General features: G+C 37.1%; 2 protein-coding genes and 1 non-coding gene across 3 annotated transcripts; 2 read left to right on the top strand and 1 right to left on the bottom strand.

Annotated features, from left to right (window-relative positions):
- Window positions 1-2,411: 2,411 nt before the first annotated feature.
- Window positions 2,412-2,518, bottom strand: LOC117132220. The gene has a single exon (XR_004455780.1). It is a non-coding gene; the product is annotated as a small nucleolar RNA R71 (small nucleolar RNA).
- Window positions 2,519-10,952: 8,434 nt separating this feature from the next.
- Window positions 10,953-12,365, top strand: LOC103854011 (F-box protein PP2-B1). Its single transcript, XM_009130914.3, has 3 exons — window positions 10,953-11,365; window positions 11,433-11,551; window positions 11,624-12,365. Exons 1-3 carry the CDS (start codon window positions 11,030-11,032, stop codon window positions 12,171-12,173), a joined length of 1,005 nt encoding a protein of 334 aa, XP_009129162.1. The 5' UTR covers window positions 10,953-11,029; the 3' UTR covers window positions 12,174-12,365.
- A 231-nt stretch (window positions 12,366-12,596) lies between these two features.
- LOC103854012 (phytosulfokine receptor 1) lies at window positions 12,597-19,551 on the top strand. Its single transcript, XM_009130915.3, has one exon. It carries the CDS (start codon window positions 16,498-16,500, stop codon window positions 19,327-19,329), a length of 2,832 nt encoding a protein of 943 aa, XP_009129163.1. The 5' UTR covers window positions 12,597-16,497; the 3' UTR covers window positions 19,330-19,551.
- Window positions 19,552-20,875: the final 1,324 nt, after the last annotated feature.

The following is a 20,875-nucleotide window of genomic DNA, read 5'->3' as shown; positions in this document are numbered from 1 at the left end:
GTATAGCAGTGAAGAAGAATTTATAAGCGAGGGGGATTCAAGGAGATATTTGTTGTGTAAGATGTGGAGCCCACGAAGAATCGATAAACCATGTATTTTTTTAATGTCCTCCAGCACTCCAGGTTTGGGTTCTCTCGAAGATACCATCAAATCCATCTATTTTTCTAACAAGTTCTCTTTTCACAAACATGGATCATCTATTTTGGAAAGTTTTCCCGCAGATGGATGATCATCAGTTTGCATACATACTATGGTACATCTGAAAATTGATATCTTGCATATTTGCATTGTTTTATCCATTCATCCATGAGCATTTTCATCATATAGATTAGGATTCAGACATGTTTAGGTTGCATTTTGCATACATGAGTCTCTATTAGGTACTGGAGTACCACATGAGGTTATTTGGAGCTCAAAAGAGGTGAAAAGAGTGATCTTTGGACGAGCACAGCCGGAGCGACCTCTCGGAGCGACGGCATGAGGTCGCTGTGCACCACATCCCGGAGCGACTCATCCAGAGCGACTGCACAAGGTCGCTCGCGTTTTCACGTCTGGAGACACACATTTACACCTCGGAGCGACCTTCCAGAGCGACGTGCTGAAGTCGCTCCCGAAGCTCAGAGCGACCATACCAGAGCGACAGGGAGAAGTCGCTCGCGTTTTCATCACCCGGAGACGCGAGAACGAGCCCGGAGCGACCTCTCGCAGCGACACAGCGAGGTCGCTCCCGAAGCCTGGAGCGACTTGTCGGAGCGACGGGCTGAGGTCGCTCCGTGTTTTGTTTCTGCTCGAACTTGTGATTTCTCAAGGGCATTTTGGTCATTTCATTATGCACGTTTTTATTTTCTAAACCTATGTTTTATTACTCTGAAGCCACCAGGAGGCACATTATCTTTGTTCTTAGAAAAACCACCAAAAACCTTTGGAAAGGGATCTCTTTGAATGAATTGATCAGTTTATTATTGAGAATTCTGTGTTCTTATCTATTTCCTGTGTTTCTCTACATGATTAATCTGAAATCCAATATGGGTTTAAGAGGAATCATGGAGATTAGTGAGTAATCACCTTTTGAATTCATGGGTTAGGGAGATTAAGGGTGATTAGGTTAGTTCTAGGATGTTTTAGTGTAGATCATTCTTGTTCCTTGCTAGTAGAGTATTCATAATGCATCTTCTGAGTTGGCCACTCAAAAGTGATCAATAGACATTTCCCACCCAAAAGGTGTTTGATGAAATGCCTGAGACAACTCTCCTAGGCTTTTAGTATACTTTGCCAAAGACATTTGTTGTTAAAGATGCTAAGATAGCTAATAGACTTGTTAGTAATGATTGCTTTCATATTATTCAACCAAAGACATTTGATGTTTGAGATATGTTAGCAAATGAGCATTCATCTAGACATAGAGCTTGCTTAGAATTGTGTCTAGGCTTAAGGTTGATAGTTTGATTGATCATTTGCCATCCTTAGTTCGATACTTGATCACCCAAGGTCTAATCCCTATGCCCATGAGTTCTCTTTTCCCTTAGTCAAGAAAGTATCATTCTGTTATTTGCTTTTTAGTTTTAGTCATAGCTTAAAACCCATCTAAATCATTGGTTGCACTTAGATTAAGTGAGTACTTGCATTCTCAGTGCTTTGATATCCCTCAGAACTGGTTCGACAATCATCTATACTACAACATTTGTCTTAGGAGCCTTGAAAACTCCTAACATCAAATTGGCGCCGTTGCCAAATTCTGAGTAGATTTGAACATTGAGATTTAGTCACTTGCTTGAGACTAAGTCATTTTTATTTTCTTTTGTTACTGACTCTTCTTCACCTCCCTTTAATCTACAGGTGTATGAACTTGAGGAGCAGGGTCCATCAAACCTAGTTCCAAGAGCAGCAGACATCAGGGCTTTAGAGAGAGAGTGTACTAGAAAGAGAAGAGAAGAAGAACATCAGGCTCAATTGCAGAGACTGAACACTGACATGGGAGACGTTCATCAAGAAGATGCAGGCGTCAATGGCGCTAACAACAATGGCCCACCTAACCAACAGCGAGCAGCTCGACCCATTGGCACTTACGACCGTCCAACATTCATGGTCATAGATTGGGAATCCGAGCACCCGCTGTGGCAGCCAACAACTTTGAGATCAAGTCAGGACTCCTCAACGTGATCGAGAACAACAAGTATCATGGCTTGGCTCTAGAGGATCCATTTGATCACTTGGACAGGTTCGACAGCTACTGTGGGTTGTCAAAAACCAATGGTGTGTCCGAAGATGCCTTAAAGCTCAAGCTATTCCCTTTCTCTTTGGGGGATAAGGCACGTCAGTGGGAGAAGTCTCTACCCAGTGACTCCATCACTACTTGGGATGACTGCAAGAAAGCATTCCTGGAGAAGTTCTTCTCTACTTCAAGAACTGCTAAGCTGAGAAACGAGATTTCCAGCTTTCAACAGAAGAACTTGGAAGGCTTCAGTGAAGCCTGGGAGAGATTCAAGGGCTTCCAAGCTCAATGCCCACACCATGGTTTTTCTAAGGAGAGCTTGCTGAGCACATTCTACCGTGGTGCTCTTCCTAAGTACAGAGCCAGACTGGATACAGCTAGCAATGGGTTCTTCTTGGGGAGAACTGAGGAGGATGCAGAGGAGCTGGTTGACAACATGGTTAAGAGTGATGCAGTCTACAGTGGAGACCACGACAGAAGCAGTAGAACTGAGGATAAGCAAACGAGGAAGGAGTTGAAAGCTCTACAGGATAAGATAGACATCCTCCTTGCTGATAAAGCTACCCAAGAGCAGCTGCACTTTGTCGGCAACCCAAGCCAAGAGACACCAGCTGTTGTCCATGAAGTTGAGGGGTTGGAAGGTCAAGAGGAGTTGTGTTTCATCAACAACAATGGTAGCTGGTACAAAAAGGAGCCCAACTTTCAGTACAACAACTACCAACAGAAATCCTACCCAAACAACCAACAGAGTGGCTATCCGCCAAGAAACAACCAGCAAGGCAGCTATCAGCCTCAGCAAAACCCCTCGTCTGGTTCCTCTGCTCCTCAAGAGAGCAGCACTGATACCTTACTGAAGCAAATCTTAGAGTCTCAGACTAGAAGTGAGAAGCAAGTTGGCTATGAGTTGAAGAACCTTCATTCCAAGATTGATGGGAGCTACAATGAGCTCAACAACAAATTCTCACACCTTGCTTCCACAGTCAGGAATTTAGAGAATCAATTTGCTTCCATGAACACTCACCAGAATCGCCAGCAAGGATCTCTACCTGGAAAGTCTGACCAAAATCCCAAGGAGGCCAAAGCTATCACCCTTAGGAGTGGTAAGCAGTTACCTCCTAGAACCCTCACCAAGGATGCTGAGAAATTAGGTGAGGGGGTTGCCATCAACATAGATGATGAAGTGGTGATTGTTGATGAGAAGATCAATGACGAGATCTTGGAGAAGATAGTGGAAGCCAAAGGTAAAGGAAAGGTTGGAGAGGAGAAGAAGACAGTAAAGGATGGTGAAGTTGTTACTCCAGCAAGTGAAAGTTCTTTTGTTCCTCCTCCCTATGAACCCAAACTTCCATTCCCTGGTAGATTCAAGAAGCAGCTGCTAGAGAAATACAAAGCTCTGTTTGAGAAGCAAATGAGTGAAGCTCAGGTTGCAATGCCCATCATCGATGCTTTCATGTTGATTCCTCAATACAACAATTTCCTGAAAGATGTTGTAGCTGCAAAGAAGAAGGAGATGGAAAGCATGATGACTCTTACCCATGAGTGCAATGCCATCATCCAGAGGCTTGATGTTCCAGAGAAATTAGAGGATCCAGGAAGCTTCACACTACCTTGTGCTCTTGGACCTATGGTATTTGAGAAAAGTCTCTGCGATTTGGGAGCTAGTGTCAGCTTGATGCCTTTGTCTGTTGCAAAGAAGCTTGGATTCACTCAGTACAAGAAGTGTAGACTCTCTCTGGTGTTAGCTGATCGTTCAGTGAAGTATCCTGTGGGCATCTTAGAGGACCTCCCTGTGAAGATTGGAAGGTATGAGATACCTACAGATTTTGTGGTGCTTGAGATGGGTGAGGAGGCTCAAGATCCATTGATTCTAGGAAGGCCATTCTTAGCTACAGCAGGAGCTATTGTTAATGTGAAGGAGGGCACGATTGATCTCCATTTGGGTAAAGAGAACATCCTCCACTTTGACATCAAGAGGAAAATGAGAAAACCAACTGTGTTCGGGCAAGCCTTCTACATTGAAGAGATTGACACCCCTGCTGATGAGCACCTTGAAGAGTTACCACCTGAGGACGACGAGGAGGGAGCATCTCCCTCTACTCATTCCCTATAGAAGGTAACCCACCACACTCCCTTGTATATACCATTTCATTTTTGCATATTAGTCTTCTTTTCGGTATCTCTCTCTCTACTTGACGACACAGAGACTGTGTCACTCAAGTTTGGGGGAGGTACCAAGTATTTGATCATGTTTGCTTTGATGTTGTTTCATTGAGTCATGCATGGCATACCTATTTGCATAGATAAAAAAAAAAAAAAAATCAATCATTTAGTTTGCATCATTTACATTTTTAGGAGAGTCTAGAGCATATAAGTTGCATTCACTTGCATTGGGAGCAATGATTTGAATGCCTTGTAAAGAACACTACGTTGCACTTGACTAGCTTTTGCACCTCTCAAAAAGACTTGTATGTTTCGAGCCTTGAAAACTCTTCATGAAACTTGTTGATTGCTGAAACTCAGTCTTTGAAGCCAACTACAACCTTATTAGAAATGAATGAACTTAATGCTTCTTGCTTAGGGTCCCTTGTGTACCGAGTCATGGCTATACACACTGGAGTTGTCACATCTTTTATGCCAATCTTTTTGACAAACTCTAGTGGTAGACCACTCCCAAAACCTTTCCTTCCTTTTAAGCTTTCATTGTTTGATGAGTGAGGCCTTCTTCGGAAAGTCTTACATGCGCATAATGTTGAGAGTATCGGGAACGACAATGCTTGATCTTCATTTTTGCTAGATTGGACACTCTTTTGTCTAGCTATAGGTGGGAGGGTGAGTGTTGTGATCATGATTTGGGAGAAATGAAAAATAAAAAGGATAGACTCTTTGTGCTTAAGTGAATTGATTTTCTGGGATAAGTAGAGAACCTCTAGCTCTAGTTTTGAAAAGTCTTGGCCCCCAACCTAAAAAAAAAAAAATATATAAAAAAAAAAGAAATCGAAAAAAAAAAAAGAAAAGAAAGAAAAGGGGGCTAGCAAAGTTGTTAGGAGCTAAGAAATGTTTTGAGGTTGTAGAAAAATCCTTTGTAGATTTCAAAAAGAAAGAGTTAAAGTTCTTAAGATCTTTTGGTGAGAGATGTGAGTTGGGTTTGACATTTGGGAATGATTGTGTAATGATATGTTTGGGAAAAGGGTAGAACAATGGAGATTGAGCATTGTAAGCATTAGTTGGTCCCTTTCTTAGATATATTATGTGCAATGTCAAGGCTACTTGTTTTGAGAGTAAACCACCTTAAAGATCATATGTTTTGAACCTCTTGAATCACTTGAATAAAAGCCTTCCCTTACCCAACCAAATGACTTGGACCAACTGACCATTTGCAAGAATTCACCTGATGTTTTGTGCTTAATGAATGTGAGAGTTGGTTGATTTGAATGTGTGGATGCTTGATGATGAGTGTAAGAACAAAAAGAGTTAAGATAGGCCTAGAGAAGCTAGAGTGTAATAAGAGAGTGTGCTAGTTGTGTTTCTTTTGGCTATGTGCTCCCACCTTCAACCTCTCTTCCTATGAGTTCTAGAAAGTTCACTTGTGGACAAGTAAAAGAACAAGTTTGGGGGAGTTGATATCTTGCATATTTGCATTGTTTTATCCATTCATCCATGAGCATTTTCATCATATAGATTAGGATTCAGACATGTTTAGGTTGCATTTTGCATACATGAGTCTCTATTAGGTACTGGAGTACCACATGAGGTTATTTGGAGCTCAAAAGAGGTGAAAAGAGTGATCTTTGGACGAGCACAGCCGGAGCGACCTCTCGGAGCGACGGCATGAGGTCGCTGTGCACCACATCCCGGAGCGACTCATCCAGAGCGACTGCACAAGGTCGCTCGCGTTTTCACGTCTGGAGACACACATTTACACCTCGGAGCGACCTTCCAGAGCGACGTGCTGAAGTCGCTCCCGAAGCTCAGAGCGACCATACCAGAGCGACAGGGAGAAGTCGCTCGCGTTTTCATCACCCGGAGACGCGAGAACGAGCCCGGAGCGACCTCTCGCAGCGACACAGCGAGGTCGCTCCCGAAGCCTGGAGCGACTTGTCGGAGCGACGGGCTGAGGTCGCTCCGTGTTTTGTTTCTGCTCGAACTTGTGATTTCTCAAGGGCATTTTGGTCATTTCATTATGCACGTTTTTATTTTCTAAACCTATGTTTTATTACTCTGGAAGCCACCAGGAGGCACATTATCTTTGTTCTTAGAAAAACCACCAAAAACCTTTGGAAAGGGATCTCTTTGAATGAATTGATCAGTTTATTATTGAGAATTCTGTGTTCTTATCTATTTCCTGTGTTTCTCTACATGATTAATCTGAAATCCAATATGGGTTTAAGAGGAATCATGGAGATTAGTGAGTAATCACCTTTTGAATTCATGGGTTAGGGAGATTAAGGGTGATTAGGTTAGTTCTAGGATGTTTTAGTGTAGATCATTCTTGTTCCTTGCTAGTAGAGTATTCATAATGCATCTTCTGAGTTGGCCACTCAAAAGTGATCAATAGACATTTCCCACCCAAAAGGTGTTTGATGAAATGCCTGAGACAACTCTCCTAGGCTTTTAGTATACTCTGCCAAAGACATTTGTTGTTAAAGATGCTAAGATAGCTAATAGACTTGTTAGTAATGATTGCTTTCATATTATTCAACCAAAGACATTTGATGTTTGAGATATGTTAGCAAATGAGCATTCATCTAGACATAGAGCTTGCTTAGAATTGTGTCTAGGCTTAAGGTTGATAGTTTGATTGATCATTTGCCATCCTTAGTTCGATACTTGATCACCCAAGGTCTAATCCCTATGCCCATGAGTTCTCTTTTCCCTTAGTCAAGAAAGTATCATTCTGTTATTTGCTTTTTAGTTTTAGTCATAGCTTAAAACCCATCTAAATCATTGGTTGCACTTAGATTAAGTGAGTACTTGCATTCTCAGTGCTTTGATATCCCTCAGAACTGGTTCGACAATCATCTATACTACAACATTTGTCTTAGGAGCCTTGAAAACTCCTAACATCAAAAATCTAGGAATAATAAAGTTTTCAGTAATCTGGATATGGATCCAATGGATACGCTTAAATTGGTAGAAACATAATCAACATTGTGGGCCGAAGCACAAATATTGAATGAACAGAGGACAGTATCACAAATAGTGGATACGATCTTGCCGTCAATTCCATGAATATGGTGTTTTACAGATGGCTCCTGAAAAGAGAGTGATAATTTTTCAGAATAAGTTGGTTTAGCACTTTAGAAGGTTTTGATGGATTGTTGGGGAGAGGAATGTTAGGGTTAGTCTCTTCTTCATGCAGAGATGGAAGCGCTACTATAGGTAATGGAATGCATGAGGAAATTACTTCAATTTCAAGTTACGTTTGCAACAGATTGTTTTCAATTGGTGAAGATAGTTTCGGAACCGGAAGAATTGCCAGCTTTTGCAAATTATTTGGAAGATGTCAAGATCTTGAAAGAGATCTTCATCCAATCAGAGATTATCTATGTACCAAGGACGCAAAATTCAAAAACGGATAGACTAGCACACACTGTTAGGAAGCAACCCTCTTTTGTCGTTCACATGGATGGAAATCACCCGGTTTGGTTTACATGGTCAGTATGAGTCTGTATTTGTTGATGACAAAAAAAATCCTAGGAAATTTTCATATTTTTCTATTTTCAGTTCTCATTAATAAGTTGTATTTTATCATTATGAAAATAACAAAAAAAAAGGAAAATATCTATAAATATTTCTAAAGCTATTTGAATTTTTTTATTCTGATATTTTTTCATTAGTTTTCATTTTTATATTTCCTTTTTTATATTGGTTTCTAAATCATATATATATATATATGACAATATTTATACAATTTTAAAACGTGGATATATTTTAAAAATAATTTGGTTTCACAAAAAGGAAATAAAAATATAAGCTTGATATTATTAAAATAAAAACTTTCCTTTGAAACATAATACCAAACCACATAATAAATATTCCTTTTGATGATTTTTTGTCGCTTAAGTTTTTTTATTTTACCTTCTTTTTATTTATTCTGGTTTCAAATAAAACTATGTATAAAATAAATAATTATAAAAACTAATATGATATATATATATATATATAAATATTAATTTCATAATAAATGAACATCCACAAATAAGCTTAGTAGTCAAAAATAAATAATTTCCCCCTCGACACATATCTCAAACACCATAATAAATATTAAGAAAAATGATTACTGACTACATGAAATATTGACCATGACATGGCTAACCATATAAACTAAACTAATGTGTATCTAGCTACGCTAAATATATGTTATGCATGATGACATCTATAAACTTAATGATGTTATTTAATTAACATCACGAGTTTGATTTCGTTGATCCAAAAATTGATGTAGATATCTAAGACCACTTAAATATTTCGTTTAATAATTAAAATATGACAGATCCGACCTTAATTTAACTAATTGAGATTTTAATCCACGTTTAAAAGCGTAATTTTTCTTAACAATTTCTAATTTAAAAAATCAATATGTATAACTTTTTTTGACAAGTAGTGTTTTAACATTTTTATTTTACTGTATTTGAAAAATATATAATTATATTATTTTTATTTATATTAAATATGAAAGTACGTAAGATATTATGTAATTTTGTTTTTTAATTATTTTAATCTGTTTTTTTTATGAAATTTTTTATAACATTTCTGTAATTCGTTTGATTAATTGTGTGATATATACTTATTTGATATATTTTTAAATGGATGCAATTTTTGTTTATGAAAATATAAATAAAATAAATCATTAAGTTAATTAATTTTATATCAAAAAAAAAAATGTTAGAGTCAGTAAATTGACATGAAATAATTTTATAATAAAAAATAATCAAATAAGTATATATCATACAATTAATCAAACAAATTACAATTTTTTATTCAGACTTAATAACAAAACATATCAAAATAATTAAAAAAAAAACAAAATTAAATAATATTTTATATAACTTTCATATTTAGTTAAATTACTGTAAGGTATATTATTTTTTAGTTGATAAAATCAAGATATTTAAATGGTTTCTGACATCCACGTCAATTTTTGGATGAATGAAATTAAATTTTTGATGTTAGTGCATCTTCATCCATACTCCATTTTTCCTCTAAAATGGAATAAAAATGAATATGGAGTAAAAAATGCTCCAACTCAAATTCATATCTCACTGCATAATGAAATTTACTCCATAAATAGAGTAATCTATTTTTTGTTTATTCATCACTCCATTATGGAGGAAAAAAAGAAACTTTACAGTAGAGATGCTCTTAACTACATAACATCATTAGAGTTTTAGTTTGCATGGTTAGACATGTGATGTCAGTACTTTGTATATTCCACAATCATTTTTCCTAGATATTAAAAATACTAAAACTAAAATTATGTTTTCTATCAATATATTTTTATCAGATTATCAGCAAAAATTAACATAAACCAACATTCTTAATATGCTTAATTAAAAAAAAATATTTCGTTGTTTTACAAAATGAACTGAAGGCATTAATGTTCCTAACTAACCTGTTTTATTATATATTGAACCAAATATAAATGTAATTAATTATACTCAAAATGAATGGTCTAGACAATATTATTAACTCGACCAATCTAAATATTTATGCTTAATATTTTGAGAATATTTACAATAATTTTATGTAAAACCACATTTAAATTCTATAAACATATATTTTAGAGAGATACCCTTTAATAGTCCAAAATTTTATTTTTTATATCAAAACAAATTATTTATTAAAGGTATTTTAGTTTTTTATTTTTTTTAAATATATTTTGGTCATTTTATTTCTTGTTTGCTATTTGGGTCATTAAAACTTTTTGAATCTTCTTAGGAGATTTGTCATATTTTATATATACCAAATAATATAATAAAAATATGAAAGTTGAGTTTCTAAAATTTAATTAATTAATGTATATACAGTAAATTAACCATTTTTGTTTTATAAAAGAATATATTCTAAAATACCGAAATCTAAAAAAAAAACTACTTATAAATTAATGATTAGATAAGTTAATAAAATACTATAATCTGAACATTATTAATTTATAGAGTTTTTAATGTATCTTCTCCAATTAACTTCATGTGCAATTTAAAATGAAAAAATGAATTCTTTCAAAATAAATTTTTAAAGTGTAATATTTTCAAACCTTACAAAGTTTAGGCTGTAATGCTTGTGAGTTTGGGTTCTTGATACTGAGTGTCCACCATACTCACATGAACAAATTCGAAAAAGAAACTTTCGTTTCCCCTATCAGCTACAAAGCTTTTGAACGCAGTACCTTTACTTAGCTGAGAATAATGAGATAGACTAAGAAATTAAGACTAACATGATCCACCCTTTAACAAAGATTCATGAGAATTATTGACTTTTCTGAATATTATAATTTATTTGTATAATAAACAGTCTCTCGTAAACAAAGACTTCATAGGTAAGGTAAACACGAAACAAAAAGCTAGTTGCTTTGGCTGATTAGATAAAGTCAAAAACTTTTATTTTAATTTTCGAAAAAAAAAACTTTATAGATATTCTTCCAGAGACGTTACACCTGTAAGGGTATTTTCGGAACATCAAATTAAATCTTAACAAGTAAGTCTTTCACGAATCACGATAACGGTATAAATACACACTTATCCGACACAACAGAACCATCCTGTCTTAAAATCTTAACATAGTCTCTCACTTAAAAACAAACATCAGATTCGAAAAGCTATGGAGCAAATTCAAGTCGGAGATTCGAAATGCGGCGGAGGAATTAGCCGGAACGGCGCGGTTGTTTCTGTCGGAGCGGCGACGTCGCGGTTCGATACTTTGCCGGAAGATTGTATCTCGATGGTGATTTTCCATACCACACCACGAGATGCTTGCGTCGTGGCTTCGGTTTCGAGAACAGTTAAGTCGGCGGCGGAGTCCGATTTGGTCTGGGAGAAGTTTCTTCCGCCGGAGTACTCGTCTCTTGCTCTTCCTCCGTCGTTGGATTGCTCGTCGAAGAAGAAGATCTATCTCTCTCTCGCTGATGATCCCGTCCTAATCGATGAGGGCAAAAAGGTAAATTCAATTAAAATTAGGGTTTCATTAAGAGTTACTAATTTTAGTTACTTGGGAAACAATTCAGAGCTTTTGGTTGGAGAAATCTACTGGGAAGAAGTGTTACATGTTGTCTGCGATGGATTTGAAGATCACGTGGAGTGATTCTCCCGCGTATTGGCAATGGGTTACAGTTCCTGAATCTAAGTAATGTCTCTGTTTATCCTCTGTTTTTTTTTGAGTTTGTGCAACTTTGGAGCTTACTTGTTGTTGAATCAGGTTTGAGAAAGTAGCAGAGCTTTGTAACGTGTGTTGGTTCGAGATTCGCGGCAAGATAAGTGTTAAAATGCTGTCTAAGGGGACGCATTACTCTGTCTACTTAGTGTTCAAGAGAGCGAGTAGTAGATCTTACGGTTTCGACCACACGCCTATTGAAACTGAAGTTGGGTTTGCGGGGAAGGAGGTTAGGAAGACGTTTGTGTTTCTCGAACCGAGCGATACGGATCCTCGCAGCGGTTATGGTTACTCGGGAGTGTCGTTAGCAGCTGTGTCTAGAGCGTTTAGGACGAGGCGTCCGTGGATGAGGTTTCCGAGGGAAGAAGTTGAAGGGGAGAGGGAGAGTGGTGGGAACGTGGAGGAGCCCAAGGAGAGAGGTGATAAGTGGAGTGAAGTGAAGCTTGGGAGTTTTTACATTGACGATGGAGGTTGTGAGGATGGCGATGAGGTTGAGGTAGCTATTATGGAGACTCGGATGGGACAGTGGAAGAGTGGTCTGGTTTTCCAGGGGATTGAGATAAGGCCTGTGAAAGAAGAAGAAGTAACTAAATGATCAAATTCAGATAATAACTGTGTTCTTTAAAGTATGAACAGAGTTTAAAGCTTGTGTACTACTACTACAGCTTCATGACTAGAGTTTATTTAACAGTTTGAGTTTTTGATATGAAAAGCAAAGAAGTTATGATGATTTTGTTTCTTGTGTACCATATGATTGAATGGCAATAATTTAATTTGACAGAAGCTAGCTAACCAATTGGGTCTGTCTTTTTCTCTTTTTTGGGGCCAACCTTTGTGGAAAGGGTTTAGCCACGACAATGTCTTTATATTAGAGATTAAGGAAGTAAGATGTATATCTTGAGGATCAGATAAAGAGGGACCATTAAGACATGTAAGATCTAAGACATTTTCACATTTATGTATGAAATGTACAAATGCTTTCTTTAATCTTTAATCTTCGATATCTCGTATAAACATGTGACTATAATGTCAGCTAAAAAAAGTTGGGTTTGAGAAGGTTTGAAACTTGGATGCCAAAATGGACGGCTTAATAACAGTCACAACTAGACTGTGCCTAAGTGAACAAAAGGTGGGGCTTAATTAGGCTGTTATATATGATGAACATATGAAGAAATTTGGAGTTTTTGTGATATGGAAGTAACAAATTTATCTGGATCCTATTATCAAAATCACTTTCTCTTTCGTCTGATTGGTACTGGCATATTCATCTTAATAACAATTGCTTCTGGACCATCAAATCTGCTTCAAACAACTTTTGGGCTTGGAAAAAATTTCTCAAATTTAGACCATTAACTCTTCAGTTTTGTAAATATAATTTGGGAAATGGTCAAGCTGCGAGCTTATGGTATGACATTTAGACTTCACTGGATCAGTTGATTAGCCACATTGGTCCGCTTGGACCAAGAGCACTAAGAATAAGGAGGAACGCTGTGGTGGCTGACGCCATAGTGGATTCAAACTGGTTACTCCCACACCCACGATCAGTACAGGAAGCCGAGCTACACGCTCACCTTACCACTATCTCCCTTTCTTTACATACTGATATTGATGATAATTATGAATGGGTTGCAGGTGACTCTCCGGTATGGACTTTTAAAGCCTCCACTACATGGGAAGTCTTGCGACCTCGAGAACAAGTAAAGGATTGGGTGGATGTTGTCTGGTTTAAAGGGTCAGTGCCCAAAAACACGCCTTTACGATGTGGGTTGCCAATCGGGACAGGTTGCCAACGAGGGAGAGACTGGCTTCTTAGGGATCATCTGCTGCTGTCGTGCGAGTATAGTCTTGAAGTGTGGAGGGAGATGTTTATCAGGTGCTCTTCTCCGCCTACCATGTTTACAACTTGGTCGGAGCTTCTATCTTGGACTAGAACTGCAGGGTCTAAAGAGTTAAAGCTACTGCGTAAAGTGGCTACTCAGACCTTCGTATTTCACATCTAGAAACAAAGAAACAATTTGGTTCACAACCAAATCTCCATTCCCTCTTCATCAGCTTCGTTTCTCTGGTCTTGATAGAGAAGTTCGCAAAATTATTTCTGCCAAGAGGAAGCATAAAATCTTTAGTAAATCACATGTTTTTTTGGTTGAGATAGACTGTTCATGTTACTATATTCTTATGATCCATCTTGTTTTTTTTTTTCTTTTTTTTTGTCAAGATGGCTCAGAGCAAAATATCTTTGTAGAATATCTCCTTCATTTTTATAAAATTTACAGTGTAGCAAAAAAAAATAATAAAAGAAAGTACGTGGGTCTATAAAGATCTCAACATTCTATGGGCTCTAATTTGCAACTTCAAAGGCCTTTGTAAGATACGCTATGAGAATAATGCCGAGTTGCAGGCTGTGAAAGAATGCAAGTGTTGTTGAACTAATAAACTTGATTTATTAAAGACATGAACATTATAATACAAGGAAGACGTCTCTAACAAAAACGATTTTTCGCTGACTAAATTTCATTGAATCATATATAAAAAGATACAAACAAACTCACAATTGTAGAAATTTACAATACAAGCTTACTTGAATTTCTTAAAAGACTTTAAAATATAAAAATGTCTGTAATGAAGACGATTATATCAAAAGCCATTGCGACCCACATGGAATGGAAGATTAATTATAGAGTTGAATAGTTGATGTCACATGCTTTGACTGTCTCCTTCATTATAGATATCGACTTCAATATATTTTATTGTTAACTTGGAATCGTATCTTAACTTTCTACGTAAAACAATACTTAATCTCTTTATGGAAAAGATCATGCACACACCAAAATAATATATTAGTAGTTTCTTATGAGGTAAACCAACTTTGAATGTAGGCTAATTAGTTTATTAAACAATATAGTATTTCTTGTTGCTAAAAGTCTTCCATGTCTATGTTCATTTCACCCTTCACCTACATTGTCTTCAATTACTTACAAATCAAGTAAAATAGTAAAGAAAGTTGTCTAAACAACAGCCTATGCTTTCTTAGAAACAAACCGTGGCGGAAAAGTGTTAAGACTTTTTGGTTTTATTGTTTACAAAATGATATGTTTTCTTTATAAGTCTTACAAACCTTAAATTATTAATTTCCAGTAAGCCATCTTTTAATTAATGTACAAAAATTATTATACAAGTTATGATTTATGCTACTATCAAACACTTCAAATGTAAATACAATTATATATTAAGATTATTTTTAGTGAATTTATTTCAAAATAGGAGAGTTTTTGTTTATAAATGATATAATTTATTTAATTTTAAAAATTAAAACTATTCATTATTGTATTTCTTGAAACCGAACCATAACGCATATAGTTATCAGAGAATCCAATCTATGAATTGCCAAATGTATTTTCGATTCTATTACTCGAATCAAATATAATTTAAAAATTAATAACCGATAGATTCTAAATTAATCGGTAACGTATAAAAATTTGTCGGCATCGAAGAAAAAGTATTAGTTGACAAATTATAATCTTTTTAGCAATGAAAAATTATGTAATTATCAAAGATATTTAATATAAAGTGATTTTACGTATATTAAGATTTGTTAAAGAATTACATTTATTGGTTGTCTAGTATTAATGGCTTACTGGAAATTAATATAACATACTGATTAGAAGATGTAAATGGAGCATCTATGCATGATCAGTGTGGAGGAGGTCGACTCTTTAACCAACAAACAAAAATTAGGTTGAAAATTTTCCTCTTTGGAGTATCATGTTTCATAGAAATATCTAGTTTATGCTGAAGCTTTTATCGGAAATTAAGAATATCTTGGTAGGGACTATTTTCATGCATTGGGACCAACTTGTAAAAGAACAAAAAATTAATTGGAAAAACAAAATTGTAGTTGAGAAGAGAGATGCAAGCAAAGTGTTAGCGTCCGTGCTTTGACTTCTCTCTATCTCTTGTCCTCATCTTTATTTCCTCAAGCTGACCTAACCGGTTACTCCTTCCCTCTCCGGTCATTTTTAACTATCCTATAATTAAAAAGATAAGAACGAATGTAAATATATAAATTAACCTTTTAGATTTTTCTAAATTAAACCATTTGAAAATGAAAGCAAACAAAGATCTTAAAGGAATACTATACAAAATACTAACAATTTGTTGACTTTTTGTTATTTTGCACTCTTCGTTCATTAGTCGTTCCAAAACTTCGTCCGTTTACCCTGAAGGTTAGAGCTCCTACTATTCAAACCAAAATTTAGAAGAAAAAAAACAAAAGGTTTTCTTAAGTCAAAACTACTTATTCGGACTTCATTATGTATGTCTATTAACGAACTCCATGATGTTTGACTGAACAAATACAAAGAAAAATAGATTTCTACAACTGGGTCTTGACAGTAAAATATGACATTTCCATAAACGGACATAAATAAATACATAACCATGAGTATTAACCTCTATAAAAATACTGTTGATTGACCGTCATCAATACATATGAAACGAATCTTTTTACTAACACCGTCTTCTTCTTCGTTTATGACTGTTTATTAATTTCCTATTATTATTTAAATATTTTTAATTTTTGGGGTTGAATTTTACTGTTGCAGTAACACAGACGGAGGAAAAAACCAAACACCCAACTCATCCACTCTTTCTTTCTCTCTCTAGAAGCCTGCATTTAAGCCCCCACCACTTGCTGTATCGTGTTGAAGTCAAAAGTTGCCTATTTTTCTCTCTCTTCTATTGCTTCATCTTCATTGATCGTCATGGCCAGAACCAGAATCAGAAACCCATAAACTGTATCCTCTCAGCTTTCTCACCGGTTTTCTTGATTTTTAACTAGAAAAAGCCTCTGTTTCTTCTTCTTCTTCTTCTCTCTCTCCATCATCAAAGCATCTCAAAAGCTTCTTCCTCTTCTCATCAAAATGCGTGTTCATCGCTTGTGGGTGATCGTCACCTTCCTCACAGAGCTACTACTATGCTTCCGCCCCTCGGACTCCCAGACCCCCCTCACGTGCCACCCACGTGACCTCAACGCCTTGCGCGACTTCATAACCAACATCGAACCAAAACCACAAGACTGGCTCCTCGTCAACGACAATTGCTGCAACTGGACAGGAATCACCTGCGACAACGACAACAACGACAACACCATAAGAGTCACTAAACTAGAACTCGGAAACAAAAAGCTGTCGGGGACCCTGTCGGAATCTCTAGGAAACCTCGACCAGATCAAAGTCCTCAACCTCTCACGCAACTTCATCAAAGACTCGATCCCTCTCTCCATCCTCACCTCGCCGACTCTCCAAACCCTCGATCTAAGCTTCAACGATCTCTCCGGAGAGATCCCGCAAACGCTAAACCTCCCTTCCCTTCAAAGCCTCGACCTTTCCTCAAATAACTTCAACGGGTCCTTGTCTCGTTCCATCGGTAACCTCTCTAGCCTCGCTCGTCTCGATGTCTCGTGGAACTCGTTTTCAGGCGAGATCCCTGACGTGTTCCACGAGTTGACTCGGTTGAAGTATCTCTCAGCTCAGACGAACAGACTCACCGGAGGGATACCTAGATCGTTAGCGAGTTCACGGACGTTAAATCTGCTTAACTTAAGGAACAACTCGTTAACGGGTCCGTTACTGTTGAACTGCACGGCGATGGTTGAGTTAAACTCTCTCGATTTAGGTACTAACCGGTTCAACGGCCGGTTACCTGAGAATCTCCCGGTTTGCAAACGGTTAAAGAACGTTAACCTCGCGCGTAACGGTTTCCGTGGAGAAGTCCCAGAGAGCTTCAAGAACTTTCAGAGCCTATCTTACTTCTCGTTATCAAACTCTAGTTTGGTTAACATCACGTCCGCGCTTAGGATACTTCAGAACTGCAAGAACTTAACGGCGCTTGTCCTCACGTTAAACTTTAACGGAGAGGCGTTACCTGCTGACGACGCGAGTATTGTTGGGTTCGAGAAGCTGAAAGTGCTCGTAGTTGCGAATTGTAGACTAACCGGTTCGGTTCCGAGATGGTTAAGCTCGAGTAGGGATCTTCAGCTGCTGGATCTTTCTTGGAACCGGTTAACCGGAGCTATACCGAGCTGGATTGGTGATTTCAATTCTCTTTTCTACTTGGATCTATCCAACAACTCGTTTACAGGAGAGATCCCAAAGAGCCTTACTCAACTCCAGAGTCTGACAAGTGGAAGCATCTCATTGGACGAACCGTCTCCTGACTTTCCTTTCTTCATGAAGAGGAACGAGAGCGCAAGAGGTTTGCAGTACAATCAGATCGTTGGTTTCCCGCCAACTATTGAGCTTGGTCATAACAACCTCTCTGGACCTATCTGGGAGGAGTTTGGTGATTTAAAGAAGCTTCACGTGTTTGATCTGAAGTGGAATGAGTTGTCTGGGCCAATCCCTAGCTCTCTCTCTGATATGACTAGCTTGGAGCTTCTTGATCTTTCTAACAACCGTCTCTCGGGATCTATCCCTGGTTCTCTTCAGAACCTGACGTTTCTGTCTAAGTTTAGTGTTGCTAGTAACAATCTCACGGGAAGGATACCCTCTGGTGGTCAGTTTCAGACGTTTCCAAACTCGAGTTTCGAGTTTAACAACCTCTGCGGGGAACATAGGTTCCCCTGTTCCGGAGATGCGAGTTCTGCCGGAACAACAACATATATCAAACATTCAAGAAGAAGAAGCAGAGGAGGTGAGATTGGTATGGCTGTTGGGATCGCGTTCGGTTCGGTCTTCCTTCTCACTCTTTTAGCTTTGATAGTGTTGCGTGCGCGTAGACGGTCAGGGGAAGTTGATCCGGAGATAGAAGAAGAGAGCATGAACCGGAAAGAAATCGAAGAGACTGGTTCTAAGATTGTGGTGCTGTTTCAAAACAATAATGATAATGCTCTCTCCTATGATGATCTTTTGGACTCTACAGACAACTTTGATCAATCCAACATCATCGGCTGCGGCGGGTTCGGTATGGTTTACAAAGCAATGCTACCAGACGGGAGAAAAGTGGCGATCAAGCGGTTATCAGGAGACTGCGGTCAGATCGAAAGAGAGTTCAAAGCAGAAGTTGAAACACTCTCGAGAGCGCAACATCCAAATCTTGTTCTACTCCAAGGGTTCTGTTTCTACAAAACCGACCGGCTTTTGATCTATTCTTACATGGAGAACGGAAGCTTAGACTACTGGCTACACGAACGTAACGACGGTCCAGCTTTGTTGGGATGGAGAACTCGGGTTCGAATCGCTCAGGGCGCTGCAAAGGGGTTGTATTACTTGCATCAAGCTTGTGAGCCTCATATATTGCACCGTGACATTAAGTCCAGCAACATTCTTCTAGATGAGAACTTTGATTCTCATTTAGCGGATTTCGGATTAGCTAGGCTTATGAATCCTTACGAGACGCATGTTAGTACTGATTTGGTTGGGACTTTGGGTTATATTCCTCCTGAATATGGACAAGCTTCGGTTGCTACTTATAAAGGTGATGTGTATAGCTTTGGAGTTGTGCTTCTTGAGCTTTTGACTGATAGAAGACCGGTGGATATGTGTAAACCGAAGGGAGGGAGGGATTTGATCTCGTGGGTTGTGAGGATGAAGAGTGAGGGTCGAGCTAGTGAGGTTTTTGATCCGTTCATTCATGGTAAAGAGAATGAGAAAGAGATGGTTCGGGTTCTTGAGATTGCGTGTTTGTGTTTGAGTGGGAACCCTAAACAGAGACCAACGACTGAACAGTTGGTCTCTTGGCTTGATCATGTCTAGAAGGTGGACTCTAATCTTCAGAGAGACAGGGATACATTTTGTAGGGAGTCATTTCTATACTTTTGAGATACAGTGTAAATAGTTTCCAGAGAATAATTTGTTTCATTTTAATCTTTATTTGTGATTCAGATTTAATATTGAAGATAAAAGACTGAAACATACAATGTCTGGTTTTTTCAGATATCACAAGTTCTTCATGCAGTTTGAGTAAACAACATAATATACATTTGTTTTTTCCGTTAATCTGATTTTGCTTATGGATCTCTTGTTGATTATGTTATACCTTTGGAGATATTTGGTTGATTTTTCTTGATAAAAAATATTAAATGTGTTAGCTATTTTTCTTTTGGCATTCTATAAAAAAATACCTTTTGGCCAACTATAGTCAAAATGTTCATTAAGAAACCATTTCATTTACTTAATTTATGGGTGTGAAAATGTTGTTCAACCAAAAACGTTCAAAGATTTTGACTTTGTATGGTCAAAATCTAACGTATGCTTCACTGGAAAAGTTTGAATTTTAACAGATTCCAGTTTTCTTTCTATTGATTTCCATGTCCCCAAAGAGCACGACTTGAATAAGTAACTAAAACTTTTCCAAATTTTCTTATAATTTCTTAAAGACTGAATACATATTTTGATAGTCAATGTGTCCACTTATGTCGTTTCCAACAGTTCATGAAACCTGCCAAAAATATGACAAATGAAGTACAAGAAAGGAGCACTAAAACTCCTAATGCTTATATGATCATATATCCATTACTATCTCTTCTCAAAATGCATTTCTATTGTTGCAGCACTCAGTATATTAGTAATTCAATTGTCTTCCTTTTTCTTCTCATTTTAAAGTATTTGATTTGATAATTATAGAGATACTCTTCTCGTAGGGAATATATTTATATCTAGTGGACTTTATCAACTCATGAGGGGAGAAATCTTTATAATCGGATAATTGATATATCATCGATCACGATCTCCATCATCATAACTGTGTTTAGAACAATCTAATTTCGTAATTCAAAATTACACAGTTACAGTCATTGTAATGACATAAAATCCTCATGAAAGCTATTTTTTTCTTACTCTAGTTTACAAAAGTCTGACGCATTATTACATTAATTTTCTTGAAGAGATCTTGGTGGACTTGTCTTATGTCAGTAGACTATGAGCACTTCTCTAAGAAAAACAATCAATATGTTATCAAGAAATGTGAAAAGTAAAAATAATGGATTATAAGCCAAACATGAGTTTTTATATTGTTCTTTCCACTCAGAAACAAGCTTTGCAGTTTTGGATGATTGGGGATCACTAGTGGCAAACTGCCAAGATCTCTTTTTTTTTTTGGTTGAACAAGCCAAGATCTCTTAAGATCTCATATACAATTGTTTTGCATTACCAAAACGTAACTATAATATAACGGAAAAATGGTAATAAAATCTCTAATTTTAAATTCCAACTATTCAAAGCATAAACTTTTGTGAACACAATTTAAAAAATATCAAGTTTTGGTTGACTATTTTCTAAATCCCAAAATTTTGTTGACTAG

The sequence above is a fragment of the Brassica rapa genome, chromosome A02, assembly GCF_000309985.2.
Source record: "Brassica rapa cultivar Chiifu-401-42 chromosome A02, CAAS_Brap_v3.01, whole genome shotgun sequence".
NCBI lineage: Eukaryota > Viridiplantae > Streptophyta > Magnoliopsida > Brassicales > Brassicaceae > Brassica > Brassica rapa.
The sequence above is the reverse complement of the archived record's forward strand: the minus strand, read 5'-3'. Positions and strand labels throughout refer to the sequence as shown.